Raw genomic sequence first — 26,757 nt, 5'->3', positions numbered from 1 at the left:
ACCCACACACAAGATTAAGGTGCCACAAGAGATCAACCGGCCAATAAAACCCCGTCTTGTCTGGACTGAAACAAACAACCAAGCATAACAAGTTGACCACAAAGTTGGAAGCGCTGTCAAGCATTGGCATGCTGCTATCAAGGTAGTGCGAGAACCCTTCACGCATAAAAGCATTACACATGACAGCCACGTGTAAAAAATCACCTTGCTAGCACGACAATGTGCCTACTATACAGCGCCACCGAGTAAGAACTCACAGGTGAACTGATATATGCAAAACCAGGCGAAAACTCACAAAAATGACGGTTTCGATTCTCCAACTGAGTGTACCACACGGCAGTCCATTTTGAAACCTATCAAGAAACGGCAGCTTACAAGCTGGGAGAGAGCAGATTAAACAGCAAAAGCAAAAGTTCTAAACACCATCAAAAAGCTCGCAGCATTGCTGGCACTCAAAAAGGCCACTCAAATGTGGCCATAACATTACTTCAGCCCCTTCATTACTCCGTAGCCACGCTAAAAAACCCGCAAGGCTGTGAGGCTGGCAAGCTCAACGAAACCATGGGCAAAGTGGCAACATGCAGGTTTAAAAAGAAAACAGCCTTAACTTTCCACTTGTGTAAAACACTCCAATGCAGGTCGATGATGCGACCCAAAGCGGGTATGACAACGCATCCACATGTTTGGACACTCTAAGCACATAGAAATAACACCAGCTTTGTTAGCCCTACTCGTCTATACTTTTTGTACGTTCACCGGCGATGACCAAGCATAAAAGGGGAAGGAAGGGTAGCAGGGAAGGATGCAGCTCCAGTGCTGCTTGTTCGCCCAAACTTATACGCCTTCGATAAGACCGCAGAAGAAGCTTATAAAATAGTAGCCGCAGCCACGCTGAGATAGCGAGCAAGCGAACTGAGTTCTTGCAAAAGGCAAAGTCGCATGTAGTAGTGCTAATCGACTCGCGTACACTGGCACACGTTGTAAAAAGAGGGCCGAAGCCATGATCGAAAGAACTCAGTGCTCAGAAAAGGCAATGTCGCACACGTCGCAGCACTTATCAACCACCGTATGGCAACAAACCGGCACATGTCGTCATAAAAAAACGGGGAACCACAGTACTACTGCATGAGACCCCACGAGGTGGAAGGGGGCGGAGGGGCGTTCTTGGTGTGCTGCAGCTTGTGGCTCTCCAGGTTCTGCTTGGTGGTGAAGCCCTTGTTGCATGTGTCGCAGCGGAACGGGCGCTCGCCCGTGTGGGTCAGCATGTGGCGCTGGATGTTGGTCGGGTAGTCGGTCGAGTAGCTGCACAGGTTGCACGTGTACTTCTTCTTCACCAACGACGAGCTCCCTCCGCGGCCGCCGACCATCGGCCACGAGACGGCTGGGAGCGGTTGCCGGTGGCCGCCGCCCCGACGGTTGCCGGCCATCGCCATAAGGCCGACCGGAGGCCGTGCGGGGATGGCCGATGGAAACAGCACCATGGAGAGAAGGCCTGCTGCAGGGGGTGCTGGGAAAGGGGGAGGGGAGGAGGGCGAGGGGGTTTGGTGGGGAAGAGAGAGAGAGGGAATTCTTTATTAACATCACCGGTTCACCTTCCACCACACAAATAAAACAACGGTGAAAGAATGACAAGAAGTGCCAACCGATTCATAAACTGGATCGATGCAAAGGCTGGGCACGAGATTCTGCAAGGATTTTGTTCTCCCTTCTTTCCACGCAAAAATTAGGCCTAGCACTTGTTAGGGTTGTAGTACCGGTCATGTTTCTTTTTGAGAGCAGCAGAAATTTCAAATATAATGCACCGAATGAGTGCTGCAATAAATGCAACATAAAATGGAAAGCTTACGGCAGAAATTTCGAAGTTCTTATTTTTACAGGAAACACTAATTGCCGCATTCAATCACCGCACACTGTTATACCAATAGGTAGCCCTTGCCTGCATTCAAAAACGAGACTAAATTGCGAAATTAGTGCACTCAACATACTTTTGCAGTAACATTTGATTAACTACTAAACGTGATTTGTTGGCGCAGCCCTGAGACCGCTACAAGTGGAAGGAAGAGAAGGAGAAAAATTTTGCGAAATCTCGTCCCTTGGCTTGGATTAACCTGAAGATTGCAGTGCAAGTTCAGACTTATCTCATTGGTCCCAATCGGCATGGCCAGAACCACGTGACACTGACAAACATCCCGGATTATCACATACCAACTGTTACAATAGGTAAAGCATGACACAAAAGGCATAGAACAGGCCATGCCACCCACTTTAAAAACAATGGTTACATCGTGTCCTATACGCACTTCTGAGGGAGGCTATCTCTTCGTGAGGTAACACCAATATAGTCACTAATATACGGTCAATCTCCCACGTTCCAGAACCCGGATTTCTGTAGTTGTGAAAGGCAACTGATAACTAATCAGTGCACAGTCGCAACTGTCGTTGAAGGGACCCAACGTCTCTAGCACATGCAGCAGCCATGCCAGTGAAGTACGATATTCGAGAAGAACACTCCAAGAACGCACGGCATCTCTTTCGCAAGGGCCATTCACATTTTTATCAAGTTTCCAGCGTTCTCCGAGTAGCATCAAGTTGGCCAGTGTAAGCCTTCTCCTAGCCTTGTAAAACTCAGCCTCGACACACGTTACTGACATTTCCCAATGCAACATGTTAGATGACTGCTACCTGACTTGAGCTCGCAAAAAAACCTTTAGGCAAATTCGAAATAATGTTCGTGGTGATGAACGCTTTGAAATGGTGAAGACAAACAATAGCGTGAACAGCGCAAGTTATTTTTTCCCCTTCAGCTTGTCCTCACTGCATTGCTGCATTCATCTTACGAACACTTTTCATGTGCTGCTGTGCTTGGAGCAATAGGACAAAAACGTGACGTTGGTGCACCTTAACTTTTAGCAACTCGGTTAATAATTGCTGAAAAGCACATAATGCTCAAGACTGAATTACTGCTGCACGACTGACACCCTACATGAATTTTTCGCCATGTACCTGCATACTGTGATAAATTTATGCACCACAAACTTCAGGTTTGTCCAAGCCCGATCACTGACTTCAAATCTATATGAAATGCAAAATGAAAAGGCACAGTTTAAAAGTATCCGCACAAATTAATTCAACAACGCAAACAACAGAATGAACTGTGTAATTAAATCAGAAAGAAAAGAAAGAAAGTTTTCTGGTAACTGCAAGAAACAGGAAATGACTGCAGAAGTCGATTACTTAGACCACCGAGCAACAATGAAGTCGTAAAGAAGTAATTAAACTACAAAGACGAAAAAACTGTTCAAAGCACATATTGGCACTTTATATTTCGTATTTTGAAATCACTGGTCTCTCACTAACAAGAAAAAAAAAAAAAACAGATACACACTTTGGGCAAGACGTAAGTCGGCACGTAATAATGCATACGTAATAATTTTTGCCGTAATAGTAATACTCTGAATAAACAACCCTGACTACAACAGCAAACCAAGCTGTACACTTACAAACGACACAAAATATGCATCGAAATAGAAGAAAAAAAAAACGTCACACAGCACTGTCACTAACAACCTTGTGCATGTAAACAGCAAGAAAGACGTGGTGTAAAGGGAATGCTTCAAAGGAAAGAATAACATGGACAAACGGCTTACAAAGATTGCACTCAGCAGATACACTTCCACGCGACGCGACACTTTCAAATAAAGTCTCAAGTGCTCCGCAAGTCCTCTGGGATAACAGCAATAATGAAAGAACACCAACGTGGACGTAGTAGCGGTAAGAATATCTGTTATATGTAACAATCGATGAGCAACCACCATGCGTGCTCTCCAAACCCTGTTTCTGTATACAAGCTCTCTCCACAGACAATAATAAACAAGTGCAGATCTCGGCACGAGAGCACCAATGGCTTTGAATGTCTCCAGCTTTGAACATTACAGAGCTGCCACTCTTCTCGGAGGATATTTACAATTATAAAAAAAAAACACACTCAAGTGCTCACACACGTTGAACCAACGTTCTAATTGCACATTTGTTTCACAGTCTGTATACTCTGTGCGTCCTCCCCACTGATGGGGAAATAATGGCGTTTTCATCCCTCTGAGTGAGCGCTGCAATTTCTGTGCCCCCTTTTTACTAAATCTTCGGAGATGTAGAAACGCAAAATGGCCTAACACAATGATCACAGTGTGGCATCAATGGAGTTGTGTTGGGATAAAGTTTTGAACGTTTGTATAAGACGCAGCAGAATTTCAGCGGAAGTTGAGCCAACCTATGATGAGAAAAAAAAAGTTTGGTAGCCAACCCTGGTGCATTTTTACAAAAAAAAAAAAAAGGGATCGCTTTTTCCTTAAGTGGGAAGTAATGCTGCCTACGCTCATTGCAAGGGCATTCCCAAGCGCTGTTCTGGTCCGGAAAACGGAATCTTCTGCCTCAATATTTCTGTCTGACTATTTCCGTGCAAAGCAAAGAGGGGCCACACAATAAGCTCGTCATACTGAATGACTTGAAGGGTAAACTCTGAAGGGAAACTCTGCAATTAGGGCTGAAACGCATTAGCGTGTCAACGGGGCTGAATGGGTTAGAGTCAGAAACTTGAAAAGGCACAATAGCAAGATAGCCCTCAAAAACATGACTAAACGAACTCGCTAAGTATTGCCGCTCGCCAGATACGATTATCAACGGAGTGGACACATGAATGACCACTGCTATAAATGACCACTGGCAAAGGTTTCTTTCATAACTCTGTAATGAGTGAACACTGGCACTGTTGTTTTGAAACACCAAATGCAAGTGCAAGTTTCAACTCGAGCTCAGAAAAAAAAAAAAAAAGAATAACATTCTTCCTCAAATCTTGATTTATCACGGGAAGCCTGACAAGCCAAAAAAAAAAAAGAAATAAAAAAAATTTGAACAGCTTTCAAAACCCCCAAATTCTGGTCATTACTGCCAGTGTTCTCACCTGCTTTAAATAAAGCCACATCTGAGCTATCTTTATGAGCAAAAATGATGGTTTCATACAAAACACCACGCCTAACAGTTGTGCAAAACCGCACACAGAAACGAACGCAAGTGGTCAGTTGGTCAAGTCCACTTTGCAGAAACAAGTTCACTTCCAAAACAGCTGCTTCCTTACTAAAATGAGGAATTGTCAAAGTGGGCTCGAATGAGCATTAGGCATGTAAAAGTTGAACTAAAGAATAAGCTAATGTAAAAAAATTGCACATATAAATTGGAGATGTTTATAACTGCCCACATTATCTTTTTACCATCATCAGATGAAAAAAAAATTAATGGATTGCTCAAATGTGGCGTTTCTTTCCCGCAAACAAGTATTGCTCAAACAGGAAATGACGCCTCTGTGCGTATGAATGAAACATCCCCTTGTAATGCTCTGTAATTAGAGCAGGGTGCTGAACGGATGAGAGACTCAACTAAAAAGTTGGACGATTGTCGATGCGGAAAAAAATGCTGCCTCCCTTTCTCACTTGGCAGCAGACTTCACTATGCCAGCACCAGCTACTGCATAAAAACCCTACCTTCATAAATTTTCGCTCGGGAATAAACTTCCACATTCAAGAAACCTATGGCACTGTAATGGCACACCAGTCAACAAACAGGTTGATGTCTCCTTTTCTTCTTCACATATTGCCCCGGTATATTGTAGTATGCCGTCCCAATCCCAACCTGCCGATCTCAACAAGCGCTGTTTCAACTAATGACTCAGATTATGCACGGAAAAGCTGCCAAACTGGAATTAGGTGCTAAATCGAAAGTGAAATGGCTGCCAGCATTAAGGAGAAGAAAAAATAACGCAGCCAAACCAATTAATCGTAAGCCACAAGCCGTCGCATTTTGGCACAATGCAGCTTAGTAAGACCCCACCATTTTCAAACTAGTTCAACGACCGCACCTCCAACAGTGATGACAGAAATTACATCGTACCGAAGAACACAGCAGTGCGCGACTATCTCACCACCCAGAAAAAAGCCTGCATCAACTTAAACTGCCGCTTGAAATGCATATGTGCACAATACTGACACAAAGATCGAAAAGAAATGGCCACATCAACACCGCCACCACTTGAATCCGAGCACGCAACACTGCCGTCTCAAAACAAAACAAAAGCGGTTTCGTCCTCCAGTGTCAGCCTAGAACGAGGGGGGCCCACTCCTCGAAGGCGCACAGCTTCCGTCCTCTTCATCCTCGTCAATCTTGCAGATGACGATCGGCTCGAGCGGCAACGAGCCCCCATCATCCCCAGCATCCACGTATTGCACCGCCACAAGGCCTCCGCCACTGTCACCACCACCCTGTCCCATCACAGGCACTGCAAAACGGAACTGTCTGCCCGCCACCGTCGCCTGCTGCAGCTGCTGCTGAAGATGGGGGTGTTGTAGTGCTGCGGGGGAGTTGGCGTGCCCCAGGGTGGTGCCGCTGCCGCTGTTGCTGCCCTCGTCGTAGGACGCTTCGCGCTGGTGCTGCTGCCAGAGGGCGGCCACCTCGTCCCAGGAGCGCCTGAGGGCGGCCAGGTGCAGCTCGTGCACGTGCGCCTGCACCTTGGCCACGTTGACGTGGGTGAAGTCGCAGAAGTCGCAGCCCCAGAGGCCCACCTTGCGGCCGGGCGTGTGGCTCTCCCGGATGCGCACCGAGTAGCCCCCTGGACGAAGGGAGAGATGGCGGCATTGGGGGAGGGTGTCAGGACAGTTCGGCCATTGCATGGCCGCCGAACGAAAATAGCTTTAAAAGTTGAAAGACAAAGCGTGGCTTCTTTTTTTGCAGGTGCACTAAGAAACGTATGAAGTGACATTGTTCGGCAAACTGGCAACATGCACTTCACTTGAAGGGGCCATGAAGACAAAATACAATTTGTTCAATTTAAAAGAACTAGCTTTTGGTAACTCACTAAACTTTATTCCAGCTGCAAAAGATATCTTTTCAACCACAAAAATATATATGGGTCAGCACTGAAAACGTAGCAATCAGTGCGTTAACTACACCTAAGTATTCAAATGGAAATAAAGATCCCACAACAAAAGCCCAGTCATGTTTCTTCGCAGTGGCTTTGTTCGGCATCTGCCAATCGCACAAACAAGATTCTGTAGCATCATGCAAAAATCACTGGAAAGTAGCTGGGAAGTTGCCACTGCCCCATATGTTTTCTTTAACATTTCGATTATCCATTTGAAGCATGAAATAAAATTGGTATTATTGTTATCTTGAAAAAAGAAACGGCCTTTTCAATGAACCAAGCTTGCATTATGTCTTCATGGCTCCTTTAAATGTCTTCAGGCTTTCAGCTTATAAATATATGTACAGCAGACTCTTGTTAGGACAAACTCGGTAACAACGAATTTCATGGTAAAGACAAACAACACTTTTGCTCCCTTTTAATATGCACAATGCGAAATGCGTCCACTTAAAATGAATTTATGATAATGCGAACAAATTTTCATGGTCCCTTTGAGCTCGTCATGATAGGAGGTTACATATATAACAGGCTTTTACTTTGTGCAGCACGGCACATTATTCTTATGTGCACCAGTTAAATGTGTTATAAATGTGTTACACAAATGAAATCAAGACTGCCTCTGAGTAAAGCAACGTAGTCTTGCTATAAATGGATTCACTCAGTGCCAATCCAGGCGTTTTGACAGTTACACGAGTCGTAAATTTGTCCTCTTCTGATGCAAAATGTAAAACAATGTGCCCAAAATCACATAAGAGCTAATGCACACGACAGCAGTGCTGTAATGACAACACTCATTCCATGGTTTTCAGCTGACCAAGCTGATAGTTTATGGTTGAAGTCTCTACCGCACAAAATCATTGTGGAAAATTAGAAGTCGCCCGCTGCATTTCGAATTGTGCCTCAGCAAACTTGGTTTTAAGAGTGCAACAGCTGATTCGTCTTTTGCCAGGCGCTTTTCTCACATTTGGAATAGTTCAGTTGCTTTGAGTGAGCTCAACAAGGCTTTCTTTACTGCGTCAGCTCTAAAAGAGAAGTTACAGCGTGGGCGTGGGAATGTAGCCCTACTGTAAAGAGCCCATTCACATAGGCCATGTTCATTTATAGTGATAAAGCTACTCTCTAGTTTTCTCTTAGCCCTTTATGTTCGTACTTACTTTGAAACCCAACAGGGGGTCATTTTAAAACATTAAACGTCAACCAAAGCAACAGTTTTGAGAAATTAAAGGGACTGTAATTATTGTTTTAGCCAGAGATAAGGTTTTAAATACCTCTTTTTATCTCACGCACAGTTAAAAGTATGTCACTGCACGGCTAACTGTCATGGTTGCCAGCATTTCCTTTTGGAAAGCCATGTACGGCTGGTAGATTTAAAATTCCGATTTCAAAAGTTCCAGGGCGCTATCGGTGAAACCGTCCTTTCATTCGGGATAGGGAACATATAGTCGACAAAAGCAGGTTGTTTGTCCCTCTAAGAAATCTGTTTTTAGAAACAATGAACACTTGTGTACTACTGGCAATAGTGCCCCAATTCTAAAAAGTTTCAGGAACAGTTAGAAATAGAGGGGGGAGGGAAGGCAGCTACAACAATTTGCACTACAACACAATGTTCACAGCGTGGATTCAGCTGAGTTTCAAAGAATAGGAAAAAAAAGTTAGCGTACGTTTCAACTCTGATGCACCTAAGCAATAATAATCAGCAGTGGGTGAAACATGAAAGGTGTTTGATAGTAAGACTTCAGCGTAGAACCTTCCAAAAAAATAATAACAAACGATTGTCAAGACACTCAAGACGGTAAACAGTTTAAATTTGATTCTGCAAGCACACACACACACAACAAAAGATTATAAATGCCTAGCTTGCATTCTACAACACTGACTCAGCAGAGTGGCATTGTGAGAGTTGCAGTTTGTTTTAACACGCGAGTCAAAGTCAAGCCATAAAACGGGCCAACCTTCAGGTCCTGTAATACAGTAACCAGCAATGCCACTAGATTCCGAACAAATGCAGCCAGCCAATTGGTGCAAAATAATAATCAAAATAAAATCAGTGACACAAAAAGTAGCAAATCCCTGGAACGCTAGAATATTAAAGGAGCCATGAAGACAAAATACAAGTTGGGTTTATTAGAAAGACTGCTTAGTGCCGATAACAATGATACCGATATCATCACAATCTTCAAACAAATAATGGAGATATTAAAGAAAACGTGTGAAGCAGTCGCGACCCCTTAGCCAATTTCCCGCAACTTTTCTATGACGTCACGGAACCTTGTTTGCGCGATTTGCGGCCGCCTAACTGACCTGTCGCGACGACACATGACTGGACGTCTGTAATGGGGCCTCTAGTTCCATTTGACCGCATCACTTGAATGCTAACGTGCAGTTAACGCACTGAAAATTAGGTTTTATTGTTGGCCCGTATGACGTCAGTCTTGCTCATAACACGTCACTGTGGCGCAAAATTTAAAATTTTTAAATACTTCTTGCTTTTTTTCGTAAAAAAAACATCTTTTGTGGCTGCAATGGAGCTGAGTGAGATACTGAATCATAGTTCTTTCAAATTAAATGAAGTTGTGTTTTCTCTTCATGGCTCCTGTAAATGCATCACGCATTTGTTCCACTTGCAAGGAAAACAGTTATCTTATAAATGCACACTTTTATATAAAAAGTTTCCAGTGGTATTCCAAACTGCATTCTGAACTAAAGAATTGCCCTTCAAGATCTTGAGGACATAGAATGGGAAGTAAGCTAAAAAACTGTCAGAAAATAAGTGTCGAGCATACAATACTTCTGAGTGCTCACATTTCTTTGCCACATACAATTCCACAGCAAATGCCTTTAGTAAGACCAGCTTAGTGGCAGGCTAGATTCAAACGTTAATGAAAAACTCACACCCCCCAACCAAAAGACAGCTATAAAGACTAAGCAACAAAAAAGTATCAGCTTTCTGCATAAAGTACAGCTTACGCCTTGTAATTAACTTTAGCACATTGCATAACCTATACTAGGCTTTGTTCCAACTCATTAAACACTTTCAATATGTCTAAAAATTTAAGCCTTAGAGCGCTTCCACGATAGCTAAAGGAGCATTCATGAGATAGACAAACACTCCCAGACAGGCGTATGTAAGGTCATAAATAAGGATGCATACATCTACACATTTAGCACTCATGCCAGGCAGCTCCATGAACAATAAGTGAACTAACAATGGTCCCTTTTAATTTAATAACTAATCAGGTCCAGCACACAGCAATGTGTCAGCCAGCAGTCGCAAATTACAGCATGTTGCGAGAACACATCCCTTCTATGGCTAGGCACCACCAGAAGCAAGCTCGTCTCGTAGCCTATTCACACACCGGTTGCTTAATTATGCATCCCGAACTATCAACACAATGCTGCCCATTGTACCGGAGCTATAAAAGCACGACAGCACCCAGCATTAAAACCGACACCCACGCATTATGCACACATTAATGAGCAGACTTTTCTTCACAGCGAGAAGCCTTAATGCAACACACTCACTTTACAGAATGGCCCGCTTAGTTCATAAGTATAGCTGCTTAGCATTAACCACTTTCTTTAAAACAAAGAACGACAAGTGCACAAGCTTAAACCGTTTCCCCCTTGACGATACACAAAGTATATTGGCGAGACTGGTATAAGAGCCAGCATTACGGAACAGTAATGAATCTGTGCAGATGTGTGAATAATGTCTCTGGCAGTTTTTTCCTATTCCTATTTCTGCTAGAATGTGCCGCTGATCCGGTCCGTAACTCTAAGTCGCAGAACAGAAAAAAGGAAACTGGAAATAGGCACTTCTTCTGCATTAACTTCCTTCTAGCCAAGAAAGGCACTCTTTTTTGCTCAGCAAATGTTGAATGTAGTACAAAACGTCAAACGATTCCTTTGTAATAAAAGAAACTCGTAATTTGCACTTAAAGATCTGCTGCAACCAAAATTGCGCTGCCTGCACAACTTTCAATATAACAGATGCTTGTGGCACAAAATATGACCCCATCAGAGCACTGCGGCAAAACGTAACAGCAGGACGCAGGCTGAAACTTTTATCGCGGCGTAGTTTATAACGCTGCTGCACCATGTTCCTCAGTTGTTCACTCGGCCGGCAGACACTGCTTGAGGTGCAACGGGCTAATCTGGAAGAAAATGCGCACAGATGCATCAGTTCTAGTGGCCTGACTTACAAAGAACTGCAAAAGGAGCCATGAAGAGAAAATACAACTTCGTTTAATTTGAAAGAACTAGGATTCAGTATCTCACTCAGCTCCATTACAGCCACAAAAGATGTTTTTTAATGAAAAAAAAAAAAAAGAAAGAAGTATTTAAAACCTTTCAAATTTTGCGCCACAGTGGCGTGTTATGAGCAAGAATGATGTCACACGGGCCGACAATAAAACATAATTTTCAGTGCGTTAACTGCACGTTAGCATTCAAGTGATGCGGTCAAATGGAACTAGAGGCCCCATTACAAACGTCCAGTCATGTGTCGTCGCGACAGGTCAGTTAGGCGGCCACCAATCGCACAAACAAGGTTCCGTAACGTCATAGCAAAGTTGCGGGAAATTGGCTAGGGGTTCGCGACTGCTTCACACGTTTTCTTTAATATCTCCGTTATTTGTTTGAAGATTGCGATGATATTGGTATCATTGTTATCGGGACTAAGCAGTCTTTCTAATAAACCCAACTTGTATTTTGCTTTCATGGCTCCTTTAAAGAGACCATGCAGACAAAACACAAGTTTGGTTCATTCGAAAGATGGCCTCGTTAGAATCCTACTGACACTACTTTTAACGCACACTTCGCTCAAATAAGCTATATAAGTAGAAAAAAGGGCCTGGCCATGTGACCCACTAGCTCATTTCCTGCGACAGAACCTACGATGTCATATGCCCAGCTGTGCGATTGGCTGAGGCCAGCAAAAGCAAATGCAAATTAGGCAGGGCTTATAAGCTTGCCGAACAAGCTATTTGCGCTTGAATGTAATGCACATCCATTTTACACCAGTTAAGAATGGTGGGGTAAACAATACAAGTTATGAAAATACACGTAAACATAGAAGTACTGATGCGCACTGCTGTTGGTATTGGCAGGGGTGAGACAGCCCAAAGAGATTTGGGAGCAGTTTTCGGAGCAGCAAAATTTCGATTTTGGAGCAGAAGAATCTTGATTTGGAGCATTTAGGGACATTTATTACATCGTCTTGTGAGCTTAAAAAATCATAATTTTAGCAATTTGAAGGGTCAAGTACACATTCCAATCAGTTTTGAATACACAGAACACTGAACTGAAACAGCCTTACGTGAAAGAATTTTTTAAGAGTATCACAAAGTTCTAACTGCACTACCTTCTTCCTAATTAGTGATATTGTGTTGCGGCTGAACGCAACACTGACAACAAAACTGCCGTTAACATTATCAAATTTAAAGGCTCTGCAATTGTGGCGTGCTTTTTTACCGTTTCAATGCTAAAATTATTATTTTTGTAATCCCAGGCTGCGTTGTACGAACGAGTGTAGTCACGGCAGCAGTTGAGCAACTTCAAGCTAACGGTCGCATAGCCCAACCAGCCTACCCGCTGCAGTCCGTGGGGCGCACGTTCACCCTATGGTCTTTTGAGTAGCATTACTGTTCAGCCACCTAGATTTTGGCATTAAATTTCACTTCGCATACATCAAGTGTTATTAGTCGCGTGCTATGGCAACCATGCAGTCCTGCAGCCATTGGGCACTGCCTGAACAGGTCGCGGTGCCGCAGCACAGCCCGCAACTTTTGTGTCGACCGTTCCACCCCCGAGGCTCGCGATCACGCTTCGAAGCACAGCAACCTCAGCATTTTATAACACCACAGTGAGCCAAAAGTTCACTTCACGAACCCGATTATAGATGCACGCACCGTGTTTCGCACTCCAGGACAAGCCACGCGGAAGTCTTAGGCCCCACATTTCAATGAACTTTTTTTTGAGCCGCGCAACTTCTTGTAATCTCGCACCATAACCCCGGGTTAACGTCACTGTTCAGAGCCACAACTGATAGAATTAATAGACTGGAACCCAGCTGACTGCGTAAAATAAACCAGGGAAAATATTGGCGATGCGCACTGAGCGCGTGAAGTAGGCAGTAGCAGCCGGATCAGGCGGTGGCCATGTTTGTAGCCACAGCGATGCCCAATCAGGAAGGCCGTTTCAGCGAACCCGGACGGCAAGCCAATCGTGTTTTAGAAGCTACCGTTTGCTTCATTTCAGTCTTTCTATTTTTGCCATTTCTGTGTTTGCAATTGGCCGACAATAAAAGTGGTGACCAGGATGCACGAGCCTTTCGTCCCCGCCGGAACTGACATGAGCATCAAAATCCGTGCCTTCTTCTGGAGCAGTTTGGCGCAACTTACGCAATTTTCATGCAGCTTGGCGCAGGAAAATGGAATTTTATCAAAAAGGCGCAATATGCGCAGCTGTCTCACCCCTGTATTGGGCGCACTGATGCTTGTTTTAGCTGCACAGCAGTCCGCCGTTCTTTGGAGTTGTCTTGCACGACACTCGCCGATTGTCTTAAGTGACGTTTTACGTGACCCTGTTTGTCAAGCATACCCAATGTTTCACGAAATGATTACTTCCTGCCGTAAAAAAAAAAAAAAACAAGCCAGGTGCAAATACAGTCAAAAACAAAGCAACGGCGGACAATGGTCCGTGGCTCAGTATGGTAGCACCATCTGGGAGGACTGACGGTAAGCAAGGCTGCAGAGCCTAATGAAGCACTGGAAGTTCATTAGAATACCCGCCCTCATGACTTCATGGCAGACGCCACGAAAACACACGATTTGGCGGGAGAGTCAAAATTTTAACCTACATTTATTAATTTCTCAGTGAATATGGCATCGTTTGCTTTCGGACAAGCGCTGAAGGCTCGGACAAAACACGAAACCTCTCGAATAAATCAAACTTGTATTTTGTCTGCACGGCCCCTTAAAGAAAAAAATAGGAATGAGGGGCATTAAAATGAACCAAAAATCAGGCTTAGAATCTTTCATGATGGACTGTACCAAATCGCAAATAGTAACAGACATGTATACACGTACACTCAGCCATACAGTGCGCGTCAGGCTTGTCTAGGGCACGCGAGCGCGCGGCTTCGGAGCGTGCTGGCAACATCTGCTGATAGCTGCTGGGTTAGAGATAGCTTGCCATTGCGCGTGCGCCGATCTCGGACAGGGTCAGGCCGGTCGTCGTTTCGCATGTGCCGCTCGAATTTGCAGACGCCACCACCCTCGTAGGGCGCTTGTTTTTCACAGTGGCAGCTGGGAGCGTTGACAGGCCAGATAGACGCGTCGTTTGACGTAGTGCAATAACCCAGCAGGCGGTTACGCAATACTACAAAACGACCTCCGCTAATCTTCTGAATCTCACGTTAAGCAAACGAAAAGCACGCAACAAGAACGCACTGCAGCGCTTTCCGTCGAAACTTTTGAGCGATTAAATAACGGCTGCACTAATAATGCATCGCATCAAATTAAGCGCTTACCCCGTGTCACCGCCTACAATTGGCACTGTAGAATAAAAGCACCCCTCGTGGGACATGGTGTCTAGTTTTAAGGGGCTCATGCTATAAGACGACCGACCGGAGCCCGTCCGAGATCCACGCACGCGCAATGGCAAGCTATCTCCAACCCAGCCACTATCAGCAGATGTCGCCAGCGTGCTCGGAAACCACACACTCGCTTGCCTTAGACAAGCCTGACGGGCACTGTACAGGCAACCCTAGAAAGCAACAATGGTCTGCACAAGCTTCTACACACACATACAAGAATGCAAGCTGGCAGAATAATTGCTACTCAAAGTGATTTCTCACGACTGCTTGCACTCGAAATATGAATATGAACACCTAATTTGCAGCTATAACCTCAACGTTAAACTAAGCCATTCAAGCCAACAACATGCAGATAAGTGAACTTGCACATATCACAGATTGCCTGCCCAACAAAGTTCCCCACCAGCTATGTGCACTACCTTCACATAGAACAGCAATGTCACTGACACAATTCGCTGAGAACTAGCTAGCTCTGCAACGTCATGTAATGCCCCATTAGTACCAGCTTGTAGCGCTCTTACAGCATAGATGCCAGGAATAATTAAGTCTGCAAAGAGCACCGTTGAAATCATATCCCATACGTGCTTGAATTAGTACCAGCAGTGTGATCATCAAAAGCCCAACTGGCCAGTGGAACTTACAGCTTTGGCGCAGAAGTTGTCCGTACATGACAAGCTAGCACAGATCACGCAAGAGGCTTAAAAGGCAGTGCATGTTTGAAACACAGTTAAAGCCTGATCTTCCCAGCAGCAGCTTTCAATAGACTTTTAAAAATAGTGCTGCCAACAGTCTAGAATACAAATTGTCTCCCAGTTCTTTCACTCATGCAGGCATCATCCATGAAGACATGCAGACAGCTCACCCAGGAGGACTGACCATGAGCAAGTGAGCGGTCTCCCACCACTGGGAAAAAACGCGTAACTGCAATAACTGGCATGTAACAATAGGAGACACCCCAAAGGTGTGGCCCCGTGAGCAAGACTTCCAGGAAACGAGACTGATAGCTTTCGCAGAGCATTCCAAACTCACAGTCACAAGTGGTCTCACCCAGGGGCTGAGGCAACCCAGAGGCGAAATTGTGAATGGGAACACTCAGGACCATTACTGATGTTGCAAAAAGGCCCTCCTGCCCGTCAATGTTATTGTGCCGATTTCCGCGCGCTTCCACGAATCAGATAATGCTCCGAGCTGACTGCGCGGAGTTGCACTGTTTCCCAACGGCTCTTGCGGGTCGGTATGTTGCAATGACTGCCATATCATACTGCCTCTAGACGCTCCCTGTAATATCGAAAAACACGCCCACCGGGTGGTCGAATGAAACGGCTAGCCGTTTCACGATTTGCCCGTTTCTTTTTAAATATATATATATATATATCTTTTAATCGACGAGTGTTGGCGCTCGCGCCGTCACCGACAACTCACGGCCTTCCGGCGGTGTGTTCGAGAGGCCGTCGTAGTCTTCGGGAACGCCGGAAGTCAACTTGTGGTAACAAACATTTCGGCTGCAGTAAAAGAATTTACACGCCGTCTCGAGAGTGCGAAAACAAGTTGAAGAAAACGTTATCTTAGCAGCCGCCGACACCGGTTTCCGGTGGCGAGAGCCGCTGTCGAGGCGAGGCCGCGCTGAACAACACATACGAGGTGGATCCAGCGACGGACGTTTTTGAGCTTGGCGCCCCACCGCAAAGCGGCTGCCGGGTCCTTCTGCGCTGGCACGGTAGACGCAACGGACCCGAGCACTTAACTGTCAAGAGCAGCGCCAAACCAGGCCGCCCGGGAACGTAGTTTAGTCACGCGAGTTTACGGCGAAGCACAAACAACAAAAACGCGACGCGCGCTCACAGCTGCACGTTCACGCGAAACCTTTCATTCTAAAGTTGGTGCCGAAACTGATGTCCGAGCGGCTACCAAATGCTGTGCGGTCGCAGTGATGTCATTCACTCAAGCATTTACTTATGAAACGCGGAGGGAGAACTGAGCCAGACAGGCTTTTGCGCAGTTCCAAAGGGCCCGGCTCAAATTTCATCGCCGACCAACGCAGCGTGCGGAGGGCTACCTCGGCTCTATTTGCATAGGCGGAGAGTGAATAACTTTAGTTGATCGATACACGCGTCATTGAGTAGCCCCGACTATCAGGTCACGTCGTCCTGCCAATACCACTTACGATATAACCGGAGCGCGGAGGTCATTACAAATCTTTTTTTTTTTTTTTTTCCTCCAGCGCTTTTTCATACTTCGGAGGTCTACGTGCGTAGCTGATAAGATATGAGCGGTTTGTGTAAACACGGTCAGATGTTTTAAAATCCTGCAAAGTGCGCCACACTAGTGCAGCGCTATTCAACGCGGGCGGCTTGGAAGTTTAGAAAAGCATACGGTTGTCGCTTTCTGGCGGTGGTCAGCGCTGAAATCCGGGAACAAACGCAGAGCACTTCTAAATAAAGTTGAAAAAATTGCTTCACAGGCGTGCGAGACGCCATTTTGACGCTTGTCGAGCGCGGGTTGCCAGCCAGCGACGTCAGGTGAGGCATCGAATGAGGGCGTTAAAAAAGAAACATATAAGGCTGGTCAAAACGTTTTCAAATAAATTAGTAATCAGTAAATGTAGAAGTATTGTTTTTTTTATAACAGTACAATATTTATTTTTAATAAATTTATTCAAAGAACATTTGAAACCGAAACCGAAAGCGACTGTACGCTTTTCTCCAGCAGGCGTCTTGTGAGAGAATAAACGTTTATTCCAGCAAACGGAAAACAAAACCACTAAATAGACATAAACAACAACTAGTTTCGAAACAAGTGACATTTGTATTACAAAAAAATGAAATGTGTGACTACACAACCGCAATAATTCCACTGCAACAGGACCCAAATAATAACTTTGGTAAAAAGAAAACTTTTGTGAGAAACAAATAATGAAAATATAGGATGCACCCTGCCTTACACGAGAACTTAAACGGGCGAGAACTTTGGAAAAAAAAAATCAGGGCCCTTCCGCCCTGCTAAAGTGGTGTGGCCAGCGAAGCTGAGTGGTGCAGTCACCCACAACACGCTCTGACAATGTCAGATCTATGCCTGAATGCCGCTGCGTTGTTGGTTAGTTCAGACGCGACATCAAAAAAACTGCACGCGTATGTGCTCACTTCGCTGTAAATGTTGTTCTTCCGCGCCGTATTGCTCCTCCCATGATAAGCACGGTGGATATTTGCTCAAGTCATTTCAAATTTCCCGCGTTCCACTGTTCACGCGCATACTGAAACCTTTCGTTAATAGAGAGTCTTAGCTAGCTTCACTAAAATAGCGTAGCGGCGTAGCTTTAGCATACCGGGTACCGTCCGCTGACGCTACGGCAGCGGGTAGCGGGGCCCGGTTGGGCAGGTGCAAATTCGTTCCGGTAGGGTGGATTAGTTCCGCGGGCCGGCCTCATGTCCACGCATTCGCTCTGCTGAGGGCCTCCATGGCTGAGGGGCAACCTCCTCGCCCTCGACGCGCGCGCCTGCGCAGTCGGGACCCTCTAAACCGCCGCCGTAGCGTGAGCCGCCGGTAGCCGCTATGCTCAAACTCTCTACTGTTTGACTTCTTGGAATGCTGCCACGCGGTCGAGACACGCGCGCGGGTGCTGTTTGTATTGTTGGGATAAAGCATATATGTTTAGCTCGACCAGAGTCTTTGAAAGGACTCTGGCTCGACCTTCGAGAACACTCTGCCCAGCGTTCGTGGAGTAGTGTCTAGCGTTCTGTTCTCCTCGCCAGTTCAGGTTCGTTCGCGCCTGAAGCGGGCAGCACAGACGCCGAGTTCGCGAAGCCGGTTTCCGCCGGTTCTAGCGCGTGCTAATGCGATCCACTTCGGGGCGGACAAAACGTTCCGGGCCTGCCAGTCACGGAGAACTTTCAGCGGCAAGTCCGGAAATCGATGTGAGGTGCAGCCGGGACTCCGACTAACGTAGAGGAGATGCCAGCTCTGCTGACCCTCCAGCCTTGCACCACCAGTGCTAGCTGCGCCAATTTCAGGCAACCATTTTTATTTATTTATTTATATGCTCTCCAGGCCAAAACCTTACAGATATGATAATTAAAAGAACATTGAAAATACCAGTTATTTATTTATTTTTTACCTAACATATGCCTATAATGTTGTCTTTTTGCTGAACAATGCTGGCAACTATAAGGTGTGTTTTCAGAATAAATGGTTCAGAAAGGTCTCGCCTATGTATAAACCTCTTGTTTAAGCATTTAACTTTTGGCCAGAAAGCTAAATCGGGAGACGGACAGACAGACAGACAGATCAAATTTTCTGGTTTGAGTAGCACAAGAAAGACTACCATCTTGAAAACAATTGCCTGCTTTTGCAGATATATATCGATGACGCCCAGCCATCATTTTGCCGCACGCTGAACGTTGACAGCTGTCAAAGCCTGATGCGCAACCAAAAGCAATGGCCTGCTGTTACGAGCGTAGCGCTGAGCGTTTTTGCCCACGGACACGAAATGGCACCATAGTCATATACAATTTCGCTATAAAAACTTCGATGTTTTTATGGCAGCACTTCAAAACTGCGAATAAATATTGTTTTGCTGTTTGGTTGGATAGTTTAATTAATTATTTACACTTGCATGGTTCTTGACTTACGACTCGTGGTGCAAAGGGTTTGCGGAGGGCGGAAAGCCAAAGAACAAGTCATGGTCGAGTAAAAATGTGGCTCGGTCCGTCAATATGGAGTATGAAGGTGACTTGAGACCGAATACGTTAACGACCTACATTGGCGTTGGCCTTGACAAAAAGCTTACCTTTTCATCGAAGTCACGTTAGTCGCGCTCTTCGACCTTTCGGTCTTTTGGCATTATGCGCCGCTTATCAAATGATTTCAAGGACCCTTGTTTCTTCTTAAAGCTCTACACGGATAACTATCTGTCGTCCACAGCTCGAGCACATGATTCTTAGTGGGTCGGATCTGTTACGTGCATAATTAGCTCAAGTCAATTATTTCCCAATTAGTGCAAAGTCTTCCGCCCCGATTTGCCAGGGCGAAATGAACGGCTTATAGACATCCTCGACCACCAGACAAATCACTCGCCCGGTTCTGCAGGAGTTTCAAATCGCTCTTAATTTCCGGCAGATATTTCTATTTCAAAACAACTTATTTTCCACCTTTAAAACGTGCCTTCGTAAGCTCGTATTTAGCGAGGGCTGTATTTTTAACAATGTGACTAATGCGTAGTGCTGCTGAGACTGCAGCATCTGAGGTCGGAGTGAAACTGCCGATTGTAAACATTAAAAACCAACTTGATAGCTTTTTTCTTAAAAAAAAAGAGCTCACTTCGACTTGGATATGCGTTTTGTGAATGGTGGGGTGACAAAAGTATCGACGCGTACTAAATTACGGGTCAGAATTGTTTTAAGTCCATTTAAGATACCCGTTTATGACTGAGCTTATTACTAATTATTTCGACATCTCTATGTCATTTTTCATTGGTACTAAATGTTACGTTCTAGTGCTGTAGCATTTTAAACGCATTAAATTCTGTTATGGAGTTGCCGTTATTGGTATATAGGTAAACGGCAGTGGCTGCTTTTAACGCCATACTGTCGTTTTGAAATTGACGTACATGTGCTATATTTTTGCTTCAGTTGCAAAAAAGTGAGGCCACACGTAACTGGACGTGCCACGTCCAGTTACGTGTGGCCTCACTTTTCACGCGTTCACGATGATCGTGAACGCTTGCTATGTTGTTAACGCAGTCGACGGTGTAGAATCCAAGCCTGACCGATGTGCGTGTCTTGGCAAGTTTTGCCGCATCACTGATGTAAATAATGAAGAATAACGGTCCGAGAACTGAGCCTTGTGGGACTACAACTATAATATTGACTACTGATGACTGCCTGCGATTATAAATGCAACAAACTCGGACCATGGTTGTAAATAGTACGTGATTCAACCAACTGGCTTGCTATGGCCAAAAAAAATTGCAGATTTTGATTAAGTGCTTACGGTGAGAGACCAAATTGATGCATTGAAATAATCTGCAAAATCACATAACTGATAGAATTCCTGTACGATGTTGCCTTTTCACTTTAGTAATCCCAGAACACTCTATGCCATATTTAAAAAAAATTTTATAGAATAGCTGGTTAAATTCTATAACCAGCTCCAAAGCTTTGGGGGCTTTTTTTAATCGAATCTTGGTAACATTTAGATACTGTCGATATACGTGTGTTCGAGATGCTTCAGTAATTTAGAGCTTGCGGACGGTAAGGATATTTGAAATATTTCGGGGTTTTGGAGCAATTTCCGAGTTCAGTGATTTTATAGGTATCAAGGCAAGATAACTCGCGCACCATTTGCAATAACGCTTGAGAAACGTATTTGGAACACCGTCGGGACCATGAATCCTGGTCCTGGTGGTCACAAGACTGAAAGTAAGAGTTCGCACTCCAGAACAAGTCAAATCGAAATGAGGAAGAGGAGAATTAATTCTGCGCACATTACAAAGCAGATTGATGCTATTGTTACCAAATAAAACTGATTTAAAATATTTACTAATGGCCTCTGTATAGTTTCGGAATTAGAGCGTGACCGGTCCTTGGCAAAGGTATTGAGAACGTGGTGCGGAAGGATTCCAAAAATTTCTGTTAGTTTGCTTCCTAAATGTAGCTCAAAAACTGCTGAAATAAAGGCTTCTGGCTTCATTCCTTTTTTGTTACCCAATTTAGGTTTTTAACGCGTTAAACAGAGAAGAAGTGAGATTGTTGCCGGAATGACGACGATTACGCAACTGCTTATTGCGGCGTGCAAGCTTCTGTGCTCGCTGTGACGAATTTTCGGGTACATATTTGGGTACACATGCATGCGCAATTTTACGAAATTAGAAGTGCATTATGTACGTTCCCAAGGTTCTGCATGTTCTGCAGTTTAGCCAAAGATCATGCTTAAGTGTCAAGTTCTGAGATGTCATCTGCGGCATAGAAGTTGGAAGCAGCTGAAAAACAAATATACGGTGAGAAACTCCACAAGCACACGTCAGCGCAATTGGCGCAAATGCAGCGTGGTTGGCTGTGGCAATGCGCACGCAAGTAGCGCAATTGGCGGCGTTTATCCCGAACCTTACTATAGTGTGGGTAACAGAGCACCGTCGTGAAGCCGGCGTGTGATGTGGAGATTGTTACCGCGAGGTAGTAGTAGTAGTAAGTATTGCTGAATGAGGCGGACTTAGCCTTGCATAGCTGCGGGCAATCGCTCCGCCTAATCGTCCCCAATACAATATCAGAGACTCTCAAAGTCATCACACCTCACTTAGTCCTAAAATAACACACACACAATGTCCCCACACCTCACTTAGTCCTGTGGACTGCAAGAATCCGAGTAGGAGATGAGACACCTCTCTTCGCACAATCCAGTGGTCCCTAGAAAAAATAATGTCCTCCGATGTAGCATGGGGTACTCCGAACTTTTGGAGATCACGAAAAAAGTTCGTCCGCTCAGGGTTGGTTTTTTTGAGCAGTTCATAATGAAGTGATCAATGTCACCAGTCACACTGCACGAGGGGCGCAAAGGGGATGAAACAATGTTGATTTTATGTAGCCAAGCTGGTGTACGGGCTGAGTCTGTTGTTGCCCCACTTGCGCCGTAGATCGTAATACCGAAACGCGTTGCAAGAAAGCCAGCTTTACACAGTGGGTTTTCACAAAGGGCGCTTGATGATGTCGTCGACGACGATGATGATGAAACGCGAAGTGCCCTAAAAAAGCGCTTCCAGTGGAAGACCGTGCTGCTCAGCTCTGACTCAAAAGACCAACTCTGGGCCGTCCAGTTGGCTGAAAACGCCGCCAGGGCTCAAGGGCTGCTGGCCGCCGTTTAGGAAGGTGGACTCCTTACAAACAACTGGACAAAAAAAAATAAAGCTCTCTCTCTCTCTCTCTCTCTCTCTCTCTCTCTCTCTCTCTCTCTCTCTCTCTCTCTCTCTCTCTCTCTCTCTCTCTCTCTCTCTCTCTCTCTCTCTCTCTCTCTCTCCCGTGGTCAGAACCTAACGTGGGTCCCCAACGTTATGAAGCAGACGTCCAGTCGCCTGCGCCATTCCGACACTGTCGAAGCACTTTGGATTTTGGACTTTGACTTTGACTGATGTTGCATCGGAAAAGCTACACCTTTTATTAAAGGGGCGCTGATTTTAATTCTTTGACCGTCCGACTTTCGGGGAGTGGCTTAGAAAGCTCAGTTGGCTCAAGTTGCCATGTCCTGTGATGTTAATTGACATGGTACACTTACACAATCTAGTGCAGCACTACTTACCTCAGATACCGAACAACACTCTCGTCATTCAGTTATCGTGACATTGTAAAAGCCGCTGTTATGTCAATCTGATTTTAAAGTTCTCAAACGAAGAGTTCGGTTGGAAAGGGCTGTTCGGGGACCACAAGAGAGACGACCAACTCGTTTAGCAGCAGAAACGGAACTCCTCTCTTCCATACAGTCTCGGAGCACGCGCTCCGCGCCACGCGCTCTCGCGCGCTCACGCACTCATACCAGAATGGCCAACGGCCCCTACATCTCCCCTCTTAGACTATAACAAAGATCTGAGTTCAAGCGCTATAAGTTCAGTCTCTGCGGGGATCTGACCGGCCACCGGATCCACTCGGCCGGATCTCGTGCAATAGTTGCCTGGAGACCGCGCCGAATCAGAAACCGAGAATGTCGCAGAAGTTGGTGATCTTCCCGTCCTCCCGTCTCCATCGTGTCCCGTCCTGTTTTCTCCCTCGTGTGACGCCGAGTCCTTCGTTGCGTCGAGCTGGAACCGTACCAAGTAGTGGCGGTTTCTTTGAACCACACCCCTTGGTGTTTCGACCACGAATGAGCGAGGCCTTTGAGCAGGGCTGAAGAGTGTCACCGGGCAGTTAGGCCCTTGACCCATATAGCGCGGTGCCAAGAGTTGAACGCCTTGGCTTGTTGGGCTTTATAGGCAGCATCCCTATCCTTGAACTCCCGGTTACTTGGAATATGTGGACTCAGGCGTTCTGAAAGACTCGGAAGTCGCACCTGAAGTTCGCGTCCCATCAGAAGCTGGACTGGGGACAATCCGGATGGCCCCGGTGTATGACGGCAGGACAGGAGTGCCAGGTACAGGTCATCACTTTTCTCCAGAAGGTTCTTTGCCGTCCATACCATGCGTTCCGCCTCTACATTGCTTTGCGGGTACCGCAGTTTGCTAGTTTTATGGCGAAAACCGTACGTTTGAGCGAACACGGCAAACTCGTTTGATGAGAACTTGGGGTTCATTGTCCGTCCGAACAACATCCGTGTCACGCGAAGCAACTCTTGACCGCGTTTATTACTGCCATGCTTGTCGTGGAAGTGGGGGACACTACTACGGGAAACCGTGAGTGGTAATATACTACAAGATGTTCGCCTCTTTTGCAGTGAAATACGTCGATCGCAAGATGTTGCCACGGACAGTCAGGTGTCGCTGTAGGCATGAGCGGTTCAGGGTTCCCCACTCTGCTGCGTGCTCACTGTTCGCAGCTTGCAATTGTATGTTCAATGTGAATGTTGCACCCAGGCCACTAGACAGTTTTTATTGCTCGTTCCTTGCAGCGACGAAGCCCTTGAAGTCCATCACGAAGGGTCAACAAAGTGTCTCGCAATGCCCCGGGGATTACTAGGCGGCGGTCCAAAAGTATAATTCCATTGAAGGTGCTCAATCTCGCCATTTTGCTTCCAAGGTGCACCGGAACCTTGCCTTTGTATGCCCAGCTATTTTCTATGAAACCAACGACTGTGAGGCATTCCTTGTCATGGAGCTATTGGCCTCCTGAACGCGAAGGCTTCCCGCTCATAACATGGCTTCCTGGAATAGGGAGACCCACTCGATCCCATTTTACCGGCTCAATAAAACTTTTTTTTTCTCTCTCTCCCGTGGAGATGGGTTTGAATCTCTTCAATGTGGCTTGTTACTGGGGCTAAGACGCCTTTGTAGACATTCCCAATGAAGAGTTCAACAGCACCGACCAATTTCGGAGGAGCGGTATCCAAGGGTGCTCTGGACAGTGCGTCTGCCATTGCCAGCAATTTCCCCGGCACATACTTTACTTCGAATTGGTAACGCATCAACTTTATGCGCATGCGCCGAATTCATGGTGGTAGCTGATCGAGGTCTTTATGTCAGAGGAGAGCTAAAAATCGTTGATGGTCAAATTCCACCGTGAAGAAGAGACCACACAGTTACTGGTCGAAAAGCGTTTTAGCCCATGTAATAACCAGTGTCTCCTCTGTCTGTCACCATGTGTCACCATGTTCGAAGCCCACGAGCGAGACGACCGACTCGTCCAGCGGCAGGAATGGAGCTACCTTTATTCCAGCAGGCCCCGGAGCCCGCGATCCACGCCGCGCGGTCACGTCAAAGTGGCCAACGGCCCCTACAAGGGCGAATACATGTTTTGGGGCGAAGACGCCTTAAAGGATTTTACGCCGTGTTGGCTTGATTCGAGATGAGCGGCTGTGAAATTGTGTTTTGGAGGCTTTCCATGTAAACGGTGTACCCGTCGCAGTTGCCGCTCCTTCCCCCCTCCCCCTCCATGAGCTGTGGGAGAACCTGATCACCAGCGACCACCTGGACTTCCAGTAACTACTGGCATCTAGGGCGTCGGTCGCCCGGTCATCACTTGGATTCCCGGACTAGGGAACCACTCCTACTTTATAAGGCTCATTAAAATTTCATACTACTACTATACTCAGTTACAACTCAAGAACGGCACCACCTCATGTAGTGTATCACTTCGCCAAAGCGCAGGACCCGTGACGTCAGTGCGCGCGCGTTTCGAAAGGGGATTGATATGAATGCATGATATCGTCTGCCTTGTCTGACGCAGTTTGTTTGTCGCCATTGGAGTCGTTTATAAGCATATTAAGTCCAAAACATCACGGGAACGGCTCGCGCCATGTTCAAAATATTCCAAGTAACGACTTGCGCCGCGCGGAGAAACATCCGGCTACGGTGATAAGGCACAGCGGCAACTTCCGGTGCCGTTCTTAAGTTGTCACCGAGTATACTACTGCCGCTGCGCTCTCGCTTTGCTTAGCTTCTGTTAGAGAGAGAGAGAGAGAGAGAGAGAGAGAGAGAGAGAGAGAGAGAGAGAGAGAGAGAGAGAGAGAGAGAGAGAATTGCTTTATTAGTAGAGAAACGAAAGTCGACTCAGCCGATAACTGCCTCTGGGGTTGAGGGCACCTCAATCAAGACTGAGTCTAGGAGGGGGATAGACAGGAAAGAGGGTGGACATAAAAAAAGACAGAAAGGGAGAATAAGACCACGGTTTACAAGCCGCGCAGCATGGACAATACTGGCGGCATCACAGCCGGTCCGAGAGTCCCGTGTCCTTTAAAAAGAACAGCAGGGCTCGGAACGCTTTTTCGCGATTTGATTTGTGACAATCCGGGAACAACAGGTTTGATGAGGTGCATGGAGGCAGTCCCAATTTCGCATACGACGCTCTCAGCGCTGATCAAGCCTGCGAATGATTTGGACACTCGCACAGTGCATGCGCGAGTGTCTCTATTGCAGGACAGTGTGGGCAGGCGGTGAACTGGCGATGCCAAGCCTGTGACTTCTTTCCGCGCAGGAATGACAGCCGATTCGCAGACGAAGAAGGAGAGCACGGTCAGCTCGGGTCAGTCCCCTCGAAAGAAGAGCGTGCGGTGGCTTGCCGGAGGCAACTCGGGAGTCGGGATGCATGGCTTGGAGGGCCCTTCGGATAAGGTACCGCGCGACGTCCAGGGACCTGATTGCCTCACTCATCGAAGTGGATGGATGATGCGCTTCTTTTGCCAGGCGATCAGCCTCCTCATTTCCCTTGATGCCTACGTGAGCAGGTAGCCATTGCAGATGGATTCTAAGGCCTCTAGTGCCGAGACTGTGCAGTATGCTGGCACGCCTTTGTACGTCAAAAGGGAAGCGAGACAGCGCAGCGGCCACTGTGGCCCGCTCCAGCGTAGATGGACGCGCATCCACGCCTCCACGACGGTGGCGATCCGTGTGTCACAGCGGGAGGCTAGGGCGTATACGTGAGCAGCAATTAATGTGCGTGTGTGTGTGTGTGTGTGCATGCGTGCGTGCGTGTGTGTGTGTGTATTTTTAACACGAAAGTGTTTTATTCCCGGATACACAAAGATTTCGCCGACCTCATATCCGCACGTAAGTGACGCCAGTACA

General features: G+C 46.2%; 1 protein-coding gene across 1 annotated transcript; it reads right to left on the bottom strand.

Annotated features, from left to right (window-relative positions):
• Positions 1–1,507: 1,507 nt before the first annotated feature.
• Positions 1,508–23,720, bottom strand: LOC144166630 (uncharacterized). The gene is made up of 3 exons (XM_077696170.1): positions 23,592–23,720; positions 16,203–16,308; positions 1,508–6,655 (listed from the first exon to the last, which is right to left on the bottom strand). Exons 1-3 carry the CDS (start codon positions 23,718–23,720, stop codon positions 6,147–6,149), a joined length of 744 nt encoding a protein of 247 aa, XP_077552296.1. The 3' UTR covers positions 1,508–6,146.
• Positions 23,721–26,757: the final 3,037 nt, after the last annotated feature.

Source organism: Haemaphysalis longicornis, unplaced genomic scaffold (genome assembly GCF_048455015.1).
Source record: "Haemaphysalis longicornis isolate Haplotype H1 unplaced genomic scaffold, Haemaphysalis longicornis Haplotype H1 scaffold_18, whole genome shotgun sequence".
NCBI classification, from domain to species: domain Eukaryota; kingdom Metazoa; phylum Arthropoda; class Arachnida; order Ixodida; family Ixodidae; genus Haemaphysalis; species Haemaphysalis longicornis.
This window is presented reverse-complemented; position numbering and strand designations above follow the sequence as displayed.

Bases quoted from the DNA above. Each gene is read 5' to 3' on its own strand.
- LOC144166630 (XM_077696170.1), bottom strand. From the start codon at position 23,720: ATGGTATGGACGGCAAAGAACCTTCTGGAGAAAAGTGATGACCTGTAC. The intron at 16,309-23,591 runs GTGCGACTTCCG...TGCTCTTGACAG, and splicing joins TGATGGGACGCGAACTTCAG to TTAAGTGCTCGGGTCCGTTG. The intron at 6,656-16,202 runs GTATGTGTTGTT...CCCTTCGTCCAG, and splicing joins TCCGTCGCTGGATCCACCTC to GGGGCTACTCGGTGCGCATC.